The sequence below is a fragment of the Misgurnus anguillicaudatus genome, chromosome 22 (genome assembly GCF_027580225.2).
Source record: "Misgurnus anguillicaudatus chromosome 22, ASM2758022v2, whole genome shotgun sequence".
Lineage (NCBI taxonomy): Eukaryota > Metazoa > Chordata > Actinopteri > Cypriniformes > Cobitidae > Misgurnus > Misgurnus anguillicaudatus.
In genome coordinates, this window is record NC_073358.2 from 51,109,399 (window position 1) to 51,126,508 (window position 17,110).

The 17,110-nt window shown below is 37.1% G+C and overlaps 1 protein-coding gene across 12 annotated transcripts in view; it reads left to right on the forward strand.

Moving 5' to 3' along the window:
* The window catches only part of dnm1a (dynamin 1a), a 68,814-nt gene that overhangs the window by 21,116 nt on the left and 30,588 nt on the right, over window positions 1-17,110 (forward strand). For 10 of the 12 annotated variants that reach the window (XR_012365625.1, XR_012365626.1, XR_012365622.1 and 7 more), the window contains exons 11-15: window positions 4,996-5,082; window positions 5,178-5,248; window positions 5,837-5,885; window positions 7,118-7,129; window positions 9,485-9,598. Coding sequence is in view for 6 of the 12 variants with exons in the window: in XM_073861223.1 (XP_073717324.1) it covers window positions 4,996-5,082; window positions 5,178-5,248; window positions 5,837-5,885; window positions 7,118-7,129; window positions 9,485-9,598 (333 nt within the window). In the remaining 6 variants the exon portion in view is untranslated. Of the gene's footprint in view, window positions 1-285; window positions 425-4,995; window positions 5,083-5,177; window positions 5,249-5,836; window positions 5,886-7,117; window positions 7,130-9,484; window positions 9,599-17,110 lie in introns of all 12 variants that reach the window. The other 2 variants (XR_012365623.1, XM_073861222.1) reach the window with 1 other exon arrangement.

The window sequence follows — 17,110 nt, forward strand, 5'->3', positions numbered from 1 at the left end:
TTGAGCTCTTCAGTGCTGCGGTTGGTACAAAAGCTTCTGTCTCTGAGCCGATGGACGGGTGACGGGTCGACGTCCCTCCGACGGGGTCTTCGGCTCGGATCCTCCGCTGAATGGCTTGAGGATGAACCGAATGTCTCATTTGCCTTCTCTTTCCTCTGTGCTGTCTGTCTGGCCCTTCAATCTGACGTCATCCTTCTACTTTCTCTTTCTTCTCTTCTTGTTTTCCCCGTCATACGGATCCACCCTCTCTGTCTTTCTCCTCTTCCTCCGTGACTTCCTCTGCAGGACGGGCCTGTTCACCCCTGATCTGGCCTTCGAGGCCATAGTGAAAAAGCAGATACAAACGCTTAACGGACCGTGCCTGAAATGTGTAGATATGGTCGTGAGCGAGCTCACCTCCACCATTCGCAAATGTAGTGAGAAGGTAACGCGAAGCCCCGTTTGTCCACGTCTATCTCTCACGTACGGATAGACCGATGGCTGGAGTTGAAAACTAAAACTTTAGACGATAGCTGTCAATTACTTCACGCTGAATTTCTGCTTTCATTTCGTTAAGGGTATAAAACCTTTAACATAGTTTAAAGGGATGGTACACTAAACCTATGTGACTTTTTGTTTTCTTTTGACACAAGAAGAGATTTAGCAGAACCTTGAAACTTCAGAAATATAATCTTTATGAATCAATATTCAATAAAAAGCATTACTAAGTAAGTACCATAGTACTTTCTCCTATTAAATGACATGTGTGAGTAACTTATGACAAATTTTTCATTTTTATCAACTATCCCTTTGAGACGCAGACCGTTTGTTGTCTAAAGCTTTTTTGACGAACACATATTCCCACAGCTTCAAACGTTCAGATTTAGTGTCCCGTTCTCTTTGTTTTCTTTCTTTCTGTCTTTTCATTCTGATCAAACACTTGTGATTATCTGTTCTGCTTGTGTAGTGCAGTGCAGTGCAATGCATTGTGGGATTGTGTTGGTACCGTTAACACAAAAACACGAGAGGTCATCTGGACTGGTACTTTTGGTAAATCCTCAGTAAATCACTATTGAAATGAACACATTGATCAATGTTTGGAAAATTATAAAAAGCTGTTTTACAAACAGAAGTGAGGCCGTTGCATATGAATGAAACTCACCAAGATTGATCAGCGTGATCATTTTAGTGGTGTTTGTCAGAGACTTTTCCATAATTAATGACTGTACGGCCTCTTATACAAATATGTGACATCACTTCCTCTAAATTTATTTGCTTGCTTTGTCAACTTTAGTGTTTTGAGGATATACTAAAGACAGTTGGGTTGTAATATTAAACTATAATGTTAGCACAGAACTGAAGTCTTTATTCACATACAGTCATGTTAGTAAATATTTAAAAGTTGCAGTCTTTAGAAAGAGTACACGTACAGATATTAAACTCTGTTTAAAGGCACAATATGTAAGATTTTTGCATTAAAATATCACCTTGTTATATATTTTGTGTCATATATTCACACGTGTACTTGCATCCCAAATGATTGAATGCAGAGAATTCACAGATTTGCGTTTCGCCCCTATTCATAGGGTCACTTGTTAATTGCATGTCCCGTTATCCTCGATTTCTGCCATAGAAACCATAGGGGTGCTTGACTTCATGTGTCACTGCGCAGACCCATCAGCCCATCACATCAAAATATCAGGAGAGCAACAAAAAAGCAGTAACTTCATGAAAGTTTAAAGTCAAAAATATATCCGATTTCTCTCGTGAAACCAACACGGAAGTGACTTATCCTGTGTTCACATCAGCCGCGGTAGAGGCGTAAAGCGCGAGTGATTTCAATTTTAAGTCAATGGAAAGATGCGTTTATGTGCGTCTGTAGGTGTCACGGCGCAAATGAGGCGTTTAGCGCGGCGCGGACACGAATACGCCTAATTTGCGCGTCTTGATTGCGTGAATGACGCGCAAATTGACCGTTGCCGCGGGAAGCACGCAAGTTGAAAAATCGGAACTTTGGCATAAAATTGCATCGCGTTAACAAATCAGGAGCTTGCTTTAGTAGTGACGTGATTACAGGAAGCGAGCGGAGTCACAGAAGCCCCTCCAATGACGCGAATTTCCGTGAAAATGTCTCGAATGAGTAGAATTTCACGAGCGGCTTCCACGTGCAAATGAAGCGAGTAAACTCAAAATGTTTAAGCGTCCAACTACGTGCGAATAGCGCGTTTTTCCCACCTCTACCGCGTTTGGTGTTAATCCAGCATTAAACTGCAACTGGCAAAAGGGAGTCAATTCTCATTGACCCCCATGTTAAAATGCCCAACTTTACAATAGAAAATTAATATATGTTTACAGCCAGGTACAAAAAGTGTTTTTGGTCTGTATAGCTAATTTTGACAACTGTGAGGGGGGTAAATTTTTTTGTAATTCATCCGTTTAAATTATATTAAGTCTTAAAGTTTGTATAATTAAGGTGAGTGACGGGTGAACTGGCACTGCTGTCACTAAAGTCGAGCTCGGCGGGAGTGGTTTCAGTAACCAGCCACCTCAGCTTCACCAGCGAGTGATGCACGTTGATGTGCCAAGATGGCGACGGCAGGCTCCGACAACTATTGGCTTCAAAAAATGTCTTCAAAAACCTATGTGTGAAGTCACAGACACTACGTCCATATTTTTACAGTCTATGGCAGTGCCGCATGCAGAAGTATGCTGCTTTGTTTTGGTTTCTATCAAGCCACGTGGGCTTACATTATAATGTAACGGTTATAAAATTTTATTTTTTATTACATCATCCGTCAACAACTTCATTGATAGTGAAGGTGGAGACCACAACTCCCATCATTCCACGCTCTTTAACAGCATCGTTGTTGTTGATGTTTAGTGACCTCTAGTGGTAAAAATGACATATTGTGCCTTTAATTGTCAAGAAAATCATGCAATGCAATTGCCAAAAATCATCACAATGATTTTAACTTGGTTTAATGAGTTAAATGTAACTTACCTTTCTGGTTTATCGTAATATTATCAGATAATATTTCTACCCAAAACAATAAAATTGGACATTATATTTCTTCTGTGTAGTAGAGATTATGACATACATTAGTCCAGCAACTATCGGTCTATCCATACCATTCAGTTAATCTTAATTTCATATACTAAATATATGTATTAACAAAAGTCTACTCGTAGACATTTTTCGGTTATCCCAATTGCTTTTTAATTTTGGTGTATACTACAGCATGCTCTTTTTCGTCTTTTCTGTGTTGTTGTTGTTTATGTATAACGTGTTGAATGTCTTGTATCTGTGCCTTAGTTTTACCGTAAGAATGACCATCATTGTGACTTAATTTGACTTTCATGAAACAGACTGGACAATCTTCTCACATCAGCAGACTTACAGTCACACCAGACACACACCTCGCTCTCTCTCTCTTTTGCTCATTCATAACCCCTGTCAAACATTTTGGAGCTATTTTGCCTTTTGTGGATTTGACTTTAGTGGCCAAAACAAACCCTTTTTTTTTCAGACAGTGACAAGCACATCTGTCAAGACCTAAAAATTACATAAATGCATTAAAAATATTATGCAATATGTTATTATATCATCACCAGTCATCTTTATTTGACAAGGTCACTGCTGTTGTTATATTGAAAAGATTCTACCAAAAAAAATCCTTTTGAAAAAAATGACAAGTTTATGAGATAAGAAAAAGTCTATCCACACGAGGACTCGATTAGCCACTCCAGTTGTCTCATCTCTTCTCTTCTTGTTCTCACTTTATTCTCACTAAGCTTTATTTAAGAGCATGTTTAATGTGCATGTTTCATTTTTGCCCTGAGCATGATCCTATATGCTTCATCATTGCATCTGTGTTTGAGTCGCAGTAAAGCCAAATATTCTGCTGGCGTATTTGTATATCCATGTGTGTGTTTGCTTTGGTTGTACATTGGCTGTAAGTTCCAGTGCATCAGCAGTTTAACTGGATATAAAGCCTGCATTATAGACTGATTGACTTTAACCCTTAGCAAACATTTGAGTTTGAGTCAACATGAAATTAAAATTGACTTGTTGACCTGTGCAAGTCAAAATGCACTAAGCTGCTTCATCTCTGATAAATCATTTTAAAAGTCAAATACCTTTTTAGTCTACTGTTGGTTTCTGTAGTTAATTGCATTGAAAGTTATAAAGGTTAAAGCAATAATAGGAAGTATTTTATAGATTGAGATTTCATCAGGAGGGCAGTAACATTCAGCTCTAATTCTCATAAAATATTGTCTTTTATCCAGTTTGCATTATGAATGTGAATTGGGTTGCAAATTAAATTTCATGTAAACGGACGCTGTGTCCAAAACCGCCTACTTCCATACTATATGGAAGTAGGTGGTTTTGGACGCAGCGTGAGAGTTGAATTTGCTGCACCACAGGAAGTTTAATTGTAAAGATAGGAAGAAGCCTTAGTGCATTCTGGGAAATTGAGTCTTCTTCCAATATGGTCTATAAAGTAAAAGTTCAACAAACTTGTGAGCATGATGATACAAATAAATACAGATATTGTATTGGTGAAATTTTAGTTTCATTAAAAATATCTGATGTTAATAAATATCCCAAACTGTTTTTATAAGATAAATTTTTTTGGGGGTAATTCATAGTCTTAAATTTCTTGACAATTACCATTTGGATCATGTTTGTTACTTTAATTCAGTTTCAACTAACATCTGATCTGAATGGTGCACCAATGGTGGTATTTGGTTAAATTATAAGACGCTTTATATCACTGGACTAAGAACACTAGTCTGATGATGGTTACTGTACCAGTGACTAGTCTAACTATGATGCAGTGCAATTTACAGCCATGTCATGGTAATGTTATTAGCAAATAAAAAGAACCTGTTTTCATTGTTTCAATGCCATGTTATAAACTCTGTGTGTGCGCGTGTGCATACGTGTGCATGTGTGAAAGTTGGTGTTATGGATGTTGTGAGTTTTACCCACAAATCCATGTGATTGTGTGACAGCTGGCCCAGTATCCCATGCTGAGGGAGGAGATGGAGAGGATCGTCACACAACACATCCGGGATCGGGAGAGCCGAACTAAAGATCAGGTGAGTCACCTTAACTGTGTTGCTCCTCTCATGAGCTTCAACACAGCTTTGCATGTAAAAATGAGTTTTAAATAGATGATCTGATCTAAATTCAGGTGTTGCTGTTGATCGACATTGAGTTGGCGTACATGAACACTAACCATGAAGACTTCATCGGATTTGCCAAGTGAGTCACTTACTAACGGTTCTCACCACAGAACGTTTGTTTATTACCGAGCACATTGGAGTAAAAAAATCTAAAGTTTAGTTTCATGTGCTCACGTAAAACTTCAGCGCGCACACGTGAAACTATCGCACGTGAAAGCGAAACTTCCACGTGCGCACGCGAATGTTTCACGTGAGCATGAGATAGTTTCACGTGCGCACGCGAATGTTTCACGTGAGCATGAGATAGTTTCACGTGCGCACGCGAAACTAAACTTTATTTACTTTTTGCTCCATTTCCCCTTAGAGGCTCCGTAGTTTATTCGACAAAAGTAAAGAAAAATTTCCTCAAACTATTAAGTTTTACACAAAATACATGGTTAGGTGGTTAGGTAAAATATACTGTAGTCCAACCGTTTAAGTTAACCTTAAAAATGTTTATATTTGATCCAACCGGGGGTAAAACATCCAAATGTTTTTTTAGAGTGTGTATGCTTTATTATTAAATATATTTATTATTCAACCTTTCAAACTTTAAATATATTTTATATATTTTCTTATAATTTATTACAAAAATGACAACATAATTACTTTATTGTCGTTTCTGTAGTGCTCAGCAGAGAAGTAGTCAGATAAAGAAGAAGGCAGCTGGTAATCAGGTAAACACCGTTCTGATCTGACTTTACTGTATATTTACAGTGAAGATATACAGTAAAACATTGTATTGTATATTGGTTAAAGGATTACTCCACTTTTATTAAAAAATCCCAATAATTTACTCATTCAAGATGTCTTTCTTGGTTCAGTTGAGAAGAAATTTAGTTTTATGAGGAAATCATTCCAGGATTTTTCTCCATATAGTGGACTTTAGTGGACCTCAACCGTTTTTGCACCTTTAAAGGACTCTAAATGATCTCAACCGAGGGATCTAGGATCTAGCGAAACCATTGTCATTTTCCAAATGAACAAAGACAAACATCTTGGATGACATGGGGATTATTTTTATGAAAGTGGAGTAATCATTAAGTGTAACATGTAATGTTTAACATGTTCAGTGTCCAGCATGTGTACTTCTGTTTTCCTCATCTGTGTTTCTTATTCTTTATCTTCTTCATGCCCTTATCAACTGATCCAGGGACAGGTTTGTTGTTATGCTTCTTCTAGTTGAAAGCTTTCATAGCAGGAAACTGATCTTAGATCAGTTGTTAAAGGAATGTTCTAGGATCAACAGCAATCCTGGCATAATTTCAATCACACACACTGTCAGAAAAAAGGTCCTTAGTTTTTAAAGTATTTTTAACATTCTGTCATAAAGATGAACTTGGAATATTCTTTAATCTGTCAGTTAGAGAGATACTTAACTGATCTAGGATCAGTGCTTCACTTAAATCAGTTGTTAAGGGCAAAGCTCAACCTGATGATGTGTGTTGTTTGTGTGTTTGTGCGTCTGTGTTCACTCATAAACACTTTAAAAGACTGCCAGGTTGTATGTATTTTTCATTTGTTATAGATAACAACAGATTTAAGGAAGATGATTTGTGCTTATAATACACTTGTTCAGTACACTGAAACTCTTGTAATTGATTTATGAAATGTCAGATGTGCTTTTGCAACAATTTACTCATTGTTTTATATATTATTATTATCATCTAGTCTTTGTCAATAATATAAGATTGAATTGATATAAGTCTATAAAAGCAAATGTTATAAATGTTTACATATAGCTGCACTGCTGTTGACAGGTATACAGTATGTTCATTATCTGTATGATCTTTTGTACGGTATTCATATTGTGTTATTGTTGTTTCTATTGTTGTTTTCTATTTACGGTAATAATTAAATTTTTTTCTGTATCTGTATATTCTTCTTCATATTTCCTCTGATGTCACAGGATGAGATCATGGTAAGTTAAGTGTACTGCAGACATTAACCAGATGTGATCACTGATGATGACTATATAGTGTGCACTAGAGAGGGTTTAACCGTCACTACACAGTAAACAAACATTATGGATTTAAATCATGTATTGTCATGAATACTCCTATAGATGTTACATACATAGAACATTTACCTTATTTTTTGGGTTATTTTGCATTGTGACTTTTATGACAATTTCTGTAATGTAAACAGATGTTTTGTCAACTTATCACAAGCAAAAACTTGAAATAGTAGGTTGAATTGACTTGCAAAACCAAGTTGTTTTAACTGTTTTATCTTTTACGGTGTTAAAGTGATATTTTCCCCATCTATAATTTTAGACATAAAAATCACTTTCACTCATGATGCACATTTTTTTGTAAAAATACATTTTTCCAGGGTATTAGAGAAAAGAATACTTTTTCTTCCAAATGCATACAATTTAATTAAAATGCGTAAAATTAAAATATTTGTATAATTGCACATGTCCTATAATCGGTATCGCCAGATAAAAACATTATTTCCCACACTGCAAAAAATGACTTTCTTACTTAGTATTTTCATCTTGTTTTCAGTAGAAATATCCAAAAATTCCCAAATCAAGACGCATCCTCTTGATGAGCAAAATGACCCAAGAAAACAATACTAGTTTTTAGACAAAAAATATACAATTCAAGTGAATTTGTGCCCAAAACAAGCAAAAATAACTGCCAATGAGGTGAGAAAATTTTACTTGAATTAAGTGTTTAAGAAAAACGAAATGTTATTTCACAATTTTTTTTCTCACCCCATTGGCAGATAATTTTGCTTGTTTTAAGGACAATTTCACTTAAATTGTATATTATTATTTGCCTTAAAACTAGAATTATTTTCTTAGGTCATTTTGCTCATCAAGAAAAAGCATCTTATTTAAGAATATTTCTACTGAAAACAAGACAAAAATACTAAGTAAAAAAGTCATTTTTTGCAGTGCACTATCGGATGTCACCTGATGGTCATACCAGATTATATCTATCAATAGGGTTTTAAAAACACATCAGAACTCAAACTGTGTGATTATTTTGACTTGGGTCACAATAACAACAGAATTGCAGTTTGTACACTTTGCACTCTTACAGTACATTCACACGGGACGTAAGCGTTAACGCTTCCCATTCACTTTTAATGGATGATGTCATGCGTTGCCGAACTGAATTGTGGATCTGTCTGCGCCGCGTCAGTGCCGTTGCTCACGGCAGAACTTGAACATTTCTTAACTTTTCGAACAGCAACGCGTGCGTCAGCCAATCAGATCGCCTTATGCAAATGACCAAGGCAGGGCCAGCCAATTACGTTTATGGAAGACCGGAGCATGTGTTGCGGCCACTGTGATTGGCTGTTGGCCATGCTTCAGACCCGTGTGAATGAACCGTTACGGTCTTGCATAAACGTTAAAATAAAAGTTATTTGCATAAGGCGATCTGATTGGCTGACGCACGCATTGGCGCTTGAAAAGTTGAGAAATGTTCAAGCAACGGCAGTGACGATTACATCATAAGGAGAGCCAAATTTCAATGACCTATTTGTTCACGTGCTTGCAGAGAATGGCTTACCAAAACTAAGTTACTGGGTTGATCCTTTTCACATTTTCTAGGTTGATAGAAGCACTGGGAACCCAATTATAGCACTTAAACATGGAAAAAGTCAGATTTTCATGCCATGGCCCCTTTAAATGAGAAGCGTTAACACTTACGCCCCGTTTGAATGTACCGCATCATTATTTAAACCAAGGAGTAAAAAGCAAAACTATCGGTATTTATTGGTATCGGTAGATATCATTCTAAGTAATCGAATAGCTGTATCAGTACATCACACAGGGTTCCTACGGGTCATGGAATTTCTGGAATATCATGGAATTTTTAAAGGATTTTCCAGACATTGAAAGTCAGGGAATTTTATATACTTATTTCAAAGTCATGTAATATCAGAAATTCTTGTTTATTTAGTTTCCATTTATCAAAATGTTATCCACTTGTTAACTTGTAATCCACTTGCAATCCTCCGCTGACTATAATTTAAACAGCTGTTTATTGGCAGTGTTTATTCATTTCACACGCTACAGATTTATAAACTGACTTTGAACACCACAATATCCAGGCTCACTGCATCCTGGACATAGTTCATGGAAATTCAACTTTTTAGTCAGTCGGGGAAAAGTCAGGGAATTTGACTTAGAGTGGGAACCCTGATGATGTTAAATGTTTTTACGTACACACTTGACTAGAGAATAAACATGATTTTTGGATGTGTAACACAAGAAAACACATTCACTGCAGTATCATCTGAATTGTGTGTATTGTAGGTGATCAGAAAGGGTTGGCTGACCATTAACAACATTGGCATCATGAAGGGTGGGGCTAAGGAGTATTGGTTTGTCCTGACAGCTGAATCTCTGTCCTGGTACAAGGATGACGAGGTGAGATGTTTGTGCATACAGTTAAACAAGCAAACACATTTCTTTACTCTTTAACTGACTCATACTAGCAGTACGATGAGCTCATTTCTTTACTTTCACATTAAAATCGCACGACCGCAACCGATCATTTACTTCAAAGTTAAAGCAACATTATCTTGATTTATGTTGGAGGACTGCCCCGAAACGTCCCGCATGCTTCACTCCGACACGGACGCCGTGGCGGCTGCCGCACAGCAGTCATTACTCCCATCAGCTTTCACGCAACACTTTTATGTGGAATTATTTATCTGGATTTTCCGTTATAGCAAAAGAAATGATCTATTTCAGGATTTCTTGGCTCTTTTTAGCTGACTTGACTGTCTTTTTCCCCTGGTGTGTTTTTGGCCGGAATATTTTCCAGCACTGTGAGGTTTGACGGTTAGAGACGCTCGTATGACCCGGTGCAATTGCTGCAGAACTGTCTGATGTTGATGCATAAAGCTTTCCACATGTACTCCGGCGTTTTTAGGGGAAAGGCTAAACAGGTTCACGGGATAACACAGTTCTTTACGTTACAAGCTCAAATTATATTTATATTAAGACAAAACTGGTGAACTAAAACACTATTTTAATGCAATGCAATGCAATGAAATACAATACAAACTTGTGTTTAATGCTTTTTGCTTTTTTGCATTTTATTTTAATGTGCAATGTTGCATGCCAAGTAGATTGCACTTAAAAGTAGGCAGTTTAATGAAACATGAAAGTTCGCTTAGTTCATTTAATATAAAAATGTTGCTGACTAAGCAACACGATACTCTTGTAAGCATAAAAATACACAACACAAACAAATTATATATCTGATGGAGCATTTGAGGAATGGCAATTTGTAAGATGTGTATTAAGGATTTATTGCAGTACACATTGGCTAACCTACAAAAGTGAATTTTGCATGTAAAAAATGTACACATTAAAGTCACTTAAGATAAAAGCGTCTGCCAAAATGCATAACTTAAAAAATGCATGAATGTAACTTTTAGATTAACGTCATCTGTCTGGGTAGATTGGAAGTGAGCCGTAGTAAAGCTGGCACACACATGTGCATACCAGAGTCTGACCTGTCACACACACTCGACCAGAGGGGCTGCTACTCATAAAACCATTGACTTTCAAAGAAATCATGCTTGCGTGTGTGTGTGTGTGTGTGTGTGTGTGTGTGTGTGTGTGTGTGTGTGTTTGTGTCTATGTGTGTGTGTGTGCGTGTGTGTGTGTGTGGTTGGATAGACCACTTTAACAAGAAGCATGTGGGGCCGAGACAGCGAGAGGGATGTTGCTCGCTTTAATCTGTCCATGAACAAAAAATCTCCTTCACTTTACGCACACACACACACACACACTCTTGTATTTATTTTTTCGTGGGCTGGTGATGTCGGTTCCCAGCACTCGGAGCCCCAAAACTAACACAGTACAACTTAAAAGTGAAACAGTCCTGATTCCCTAACGAGTTCAGAAAGAGCCAGAGCCTCGCTTTCATGAGTGCATATAAACATGACGAGTGTGTGTTTCCTTTACACACACACATACAGCTCACATGTTTTCGCTAGCGCTGGTGGCTGAGGTCGAGACCCTCGCTGCCGTGATTTACAAAACTCATCACTCTCTGTCTAAACGATAAACATGAAAAGCGGTCACATCAATCACCTCACTTCCTGTTTGACTTCCTCTCTTAAAGTCTTATAGTAGATACGTTTCTATCATCAAGCTTTTTCAAGCAGGTATTCGTATTATTGAGAATATCTGTTTTTTTCTTATAATATTTAAAAAAAAAAACATCCTTCAAACCGGATAAATGAACAGCATGACTGCATCTTTCAATGTACTTAATTCATACATTTAATACATTTTTTATATTTTAAATGAAGAAGCTGCCTTTGAGATTCATACCCAATGCCTGTGAGAGTTGATGGTTGATACCTGGTTGCTTTTTGGCCCAAATCAAAGGCCCATTGTAGGGTTTTTATTTTGGTATTCTGGGTTAACTTCCACATGGATGAGTTACAGGAATAGAGGTTTACATGATTTACACGACATAGTTTGTTTTGTGTTCGTTTTTTAGGGCTGTCAAAAGATTAATCGCGATTAATCGCATACAAAATAAAAGTTTGTGTTTCCAATATAGGCAAACACAAACCTATATAGCCTATATACATACATGAATGTGTGTGTATTTATTAGGTCTGTCAATCAATTAAAATATTTAATCTAGATTAATCGCATGATGGTCATGAGTAAACTCGTGATTAATCGCAACTTAATCACACATTTTGATCAATTCTATTTTACACTTTTCACATTTTAATACTCTAATCAACATGTGCATGGACAAATATGGATGCTTTATGCAAATGTATGTTTATTATTAGTGAAAGAGTCAGCACAAGATTGTTCAAAAACAAAAACACAGCATCCATACCTTAAAATTACTGGTAAAACTAATAGATTTGGAACACACAAGGTCAAAAACAATATCAATATATGTTTAACTTTTTACTTTTTTATTGTTTACAAAAAAAAGTTTATTTTATATGCGATTAATCGCGATTAATTGGTTAACAGTCCTAGTTAGTTGGTTGTGGCATGCATTGTTGTTACTCTTTTAGTATACAGTAACTTTAGCGTGTTACTGTATAATTTTACACCCTTTGTTGAATAAACTTAAGATACCAAACAAAAGTTTGTGTTTGCCAAATATATGTGTGTCTGTGTATAAATTTATTCATGTATAATTTGTTAAATCTATATATAATAAAAAATATATTAAAATCTAACAAATATATATATATATATATATTAATTAATCTAGATTAATCTAGATTAATCGCATGATTGTCATGAATTAACTCATGATTAATTGCAACTTAATCACAAAAACAAAAACACAGCGTCCATACCTTAAAATCACTTGTAAAACTAATAGATTTGGAACACACAAAGTCAAAAACGATATCAATTATGTTCAACTTTTTACTTAAAAAAAACAAAACATTTATTTTATATGTGATTAATCGCGATTAATTGGTTGGCAGCCGTAGTTATTTTATTTGTTTGTAGCAGTATTGTTGTTACTCTTTCAGTATACAGTAACTTTAGCGTATTACTGTATAATTTTACCCTTCAGTTTGTGTATGTTGAATAAACTGAAGAAGATTTGCTGTAATGACTCCCTTCTCTGCGTGACGGCCGCTCACTGCTCGCTCTTCTTTGTGTGTTTGCTTCTCTCCTCTAAGAGTTTTGGGGGGAGCAGGCAGCGCTGGTAACGCTGGATCTGTTTTTCATTATCATACAGGCATTTCTGTGAATCAAAAGATGTAATAAAGCGTCCCACAGTCTAACAGAAATGAATGAAGAACCAGAGCACAGTTACCACCAGAGTTGTCCAGAAACATGGGCGCAGATCACGTGGGGGACACTGGGGACATGTCCCCCGCAGTTTTCAACTCGCCGTCACCATTCCGCCCATGTATTTTTGTTTATTACTTAGATTTGAGTGAAATAACATTAACCCAATCACAAGTGAGCAATCTTTCATGCACGCACGTCTGTTTGAGTTTCAAAAGAGTGAAACGGGTATAGCCCAGAACTGTCACTCGTCTCATCAGGTCAGTGCTGTGTCGTCCCAAATGACTATTTTACATAGGCATTGCTAATTTAAGCATTTCAGCACAAGAAGACACAGACACAACGAAACAGATTTACATGCTAAAACCCTTTATAATGCCGTTATAATCCTCGTAAACACAGTCTATGTCTTAAGTTGAATGTAAGCGATTGAGAAATTCATAGAAAACTCATAGGAGCCTATTGGGTTCGTGAACTTACTCTTAAAGTGAAAGTTTGCTGTTTCTAATGTTAATCCAACAAAGGCCAAAGGAAAAATCATTTATTTGTCTTAACTGATTAACTTTTATAAGAGCAAAAGGTTTAATCTATAGTTAATTTAGGCTATACAGTATAAGACTGTGCATGCAGTATTATTTTACATTTAATTGCGTTTCTACAGATCAATATTAAAAACATAAAAAGCACAGTTTATTTTTATGCTTGTTATAATATAATTATGTGGGCTATTGCTCATAATTTGTTATATTATATATTTATTTTTATTACTTACAAATTAATATTGAATTAAAAACATGGTCAGGTCAACATGTCTAAATAATTTTTGGTCCCAATTTTTTTTAATTAATTTTACAAAAAAGCCACTGTATGAATAATTTGTTGGTCTAATATGTCACAATTTCTTTATTTTGCTTTATTACACACATAACCATGTCCCTGTCCTCCTCACTTTAAATGCTGGCTTACACCCTTAAAAATCAGTCTCTCTCTCTCTCTCTCTCTCTCTCTCTCTCTCTCTCTCTCTCTCTCTCTCTCTCTCTCTCTCTCTCTCTCTCTCTCTCTTTTATTATATTATATATTATACTATATTATAAACGTTTAGACTAACCTTAACATAACCTTAACATTTACAAATGGTCACATTTAGATGACTTTTATTGACAACTGAATTGTTATGTAGACCCAGACGCACTTACACAGCATTCTCTTGTTATTTCAGTACATGGCAATGGCCTGTAAAACTGACAGATATTACAACATCTCAGTAAATCTGACTCTTCTGTGTTCAAAGCCTCGTACGAGGAAACGTCCTGATCCAGGAACGACTAAAGTGGAAACATGTTCATCTGGTTTCGATTTGTCTGGATGTTTGAGAGTTTGGAGCGTGTGAAAGACAAGACGCTTCGAAAACCCTCCGTTTGTCTCACTTTATCTCCTTTAATCTCTTTGTCTCTCGCTGAATCGCTCTGTCAGTCTTATTTAATGAGATCCATGTGTCTGTGCGCTCATCGCATACTATAGGATGAAAATTCACCAACAGAGATTCATATCTTTATGTTCTCTGTAGTTATTTCTAGAGAGAAATGAGACTAAATTGAGAGCGAAATGAGACTTTTGCTAATTTTAGAAGAGATCTCAACAAAACTCAAATTGCGACCAAAGTTAGAGATCTCAGTATGATTGCTTTTCAAATTCTCCAAAAAGACAACATCATCTATGCTTTTTAACATTTATAGCTCTATATACTTAATATTTGACTATTTAAATTTATGCATCTACTGTAATTCAGATAAAAAATGTATTTAATTCATGAACACAGGAAGTTGTTCAAATGTGTCACTTTTACCATTTCATGCTCAAGAACTTCTGTGTTGTGTTAAAAGACCAAAAAGACACTCATCACATCTTGCATTTGCATTATTTTATACTTTATTCAAACATGACATCATTTACTTTCATCATTTGCTATTGACATCATTGCATGTTAAGCATATAAGCAAGTTTTCTTCAGCTTTTGTTGTCACCTCTGAATCTTTGATGTACGCGGGTTGGTTTTTATGCTGATGAATTTAAGGATCCATCTCGATCGTCCCGCCCAGCCTAACCAATGTGCAGACTACTGTACAAACGCTACTTCCTGAACAGGTAGTCTGAACACTGGGTAGGCGGGACGGGTGAAGTGACCACACACCCGCAGTCACGGGTCATCTTATTTCCAGCATCCGTCCATAAATAAACAGCCGATGGCATTGATGAAGACGGTAACTTACCGCAAATGTATAGGGTGGGTAACGGATGGATTCTGAAATAGAGGTAAAGTACGAAGGTGAGAGGGCAAAATTGATGCGTCCCATTGGCAGATTCATTCCCACTTCCTATATCCTGCGGATTCCGACGCATTCCCTGCGGTTTAAGGTTTCACTTCAAAATCCCCTCAAACTTTAATGCATGTCAAATTGTAGCATTTACTTTTCATTTTTTTCATTTCTATGAGTTTGATTTTGAAACAAACTCACATTTGCCCTCATTGACCCTTCACACCAAATCATTTTCCATTTGATAGCTTGCAATACTTTAAATTAAAACGTTCCTGGTTGTGCATTGCATTAGCAACACAAAGGTCACCAATTTGATCTCAAGGGACACACAAAGTGATCAAACATAATTTGCACTGCAAGTCGCTTTGGATGAAAGCATCTGCCAAATGGATTTAACATGAACTATAAATCGAAAATGTCACATAATTTCAATCACACTTAATCTTTGAAAAGAAGTAAAAATACTGCACCTCATGCGTCCTCCGTGCAATCCTGCATGTTGAACTCAATGCATCTACAGGACCTCATTGAGACAAGGACTCCTGCAGAATAGATGGGCCACATAAGTCTTAATTCTTTCCTCGAGATTCCCCCAGATTCCTAAACAATTCACGTAGTTTACATCCCGAAAGATGCATTAGGAAAACCTCCTGCGTCTCCCAAACTTGAGGTGAGGATGGACGCGACTGGAGTTCATCTCATCTCTACCGACTTGCAGGCTTGACGTGGCAGCTGTTAACTAACTAGACTAGTGAGAGAGTGAAAGAGCAGAAGGAGGCGGGACTATATCCCCGTTCCTCCCCGTCTGCATTTCTTTTTTCTGACTTTTTCGGGGAGGCGACAGGAAGTGGATGGGCAAAGGTCAACAGGAAGTGAAGTGCATTAATTCGCTGCATGTGTGCATGTGTCATTTTTTTTGTAAGAGGGGGGTTTGAAGAGCAGGACGAGAGGCAGTTGCAATTTTCGAGTTGCGTTCGTGTTTGGGACGAGCGTGTCAGCTTTTAGTGTGTGTGGGAGAGAGTTTGCACGACTCTGCGGCTTTGTAGCGCTGCAGGAATGTCGGAGTTTCTTGGCAAGACGGCGGGCTTGTAATAACTCCAGATGTGCGGGCCTGTGGCGGCTCTCAGCGTGCTGGCGTGTTTTTTCTTCTGAAGCCGATTTCCTTTCCCTGTCCGGCGCGAATAAAGGGTCCTTTATGCTGTCTGCCCCCCACCCTCGTGTATACGTTGGGTAACTGGGTCGAAATTAGGACCAGATTTTGCGGGAAATAACCGTAAGGCTAGAAGGAAAGACCCAAAAGAAATCAACCATACAGAGAGTCAACTTCTTTATCAACATCAAACTTGCAATGTTGTTCTCAAACGCTTTTTTTGTAATATAGCTTGGTTTTGTGTCTCCAAATGTCCAGTTCACGTCTGGTTTTATGTGATGTTGAATTCTGGGTAGTGTGTCTGACTCATGGGTGGGTGCTGCTGTTGGAGGAGGGGTGGTACAGTGGTTTTTTGGCTAAGCTCTGGGTGGTGACTGTGTTTGCTTTAGCGACGGTTTCTCCTCTTGAACCCGAGCAAGGACTCAAAACGTCTCCGTTGAGAGCTGGGTCAGCAGTCCTGAAGGGTGCACAGCCCGATGAAGACAAATATACTCAATACAAAAATCATAATCTTAAAGTCCCCCTGTGGTGAAAATCAAGTTTTTATTGTTTGAATACGAGTATGTTAATAGTTTGTCTATACTTAGTCTAGAAATTCTCAAACGATAAAGCAACTTTTAATTTTGTTTTGCTAAGACATTCTGATATCAATGATATCTGTTCTTT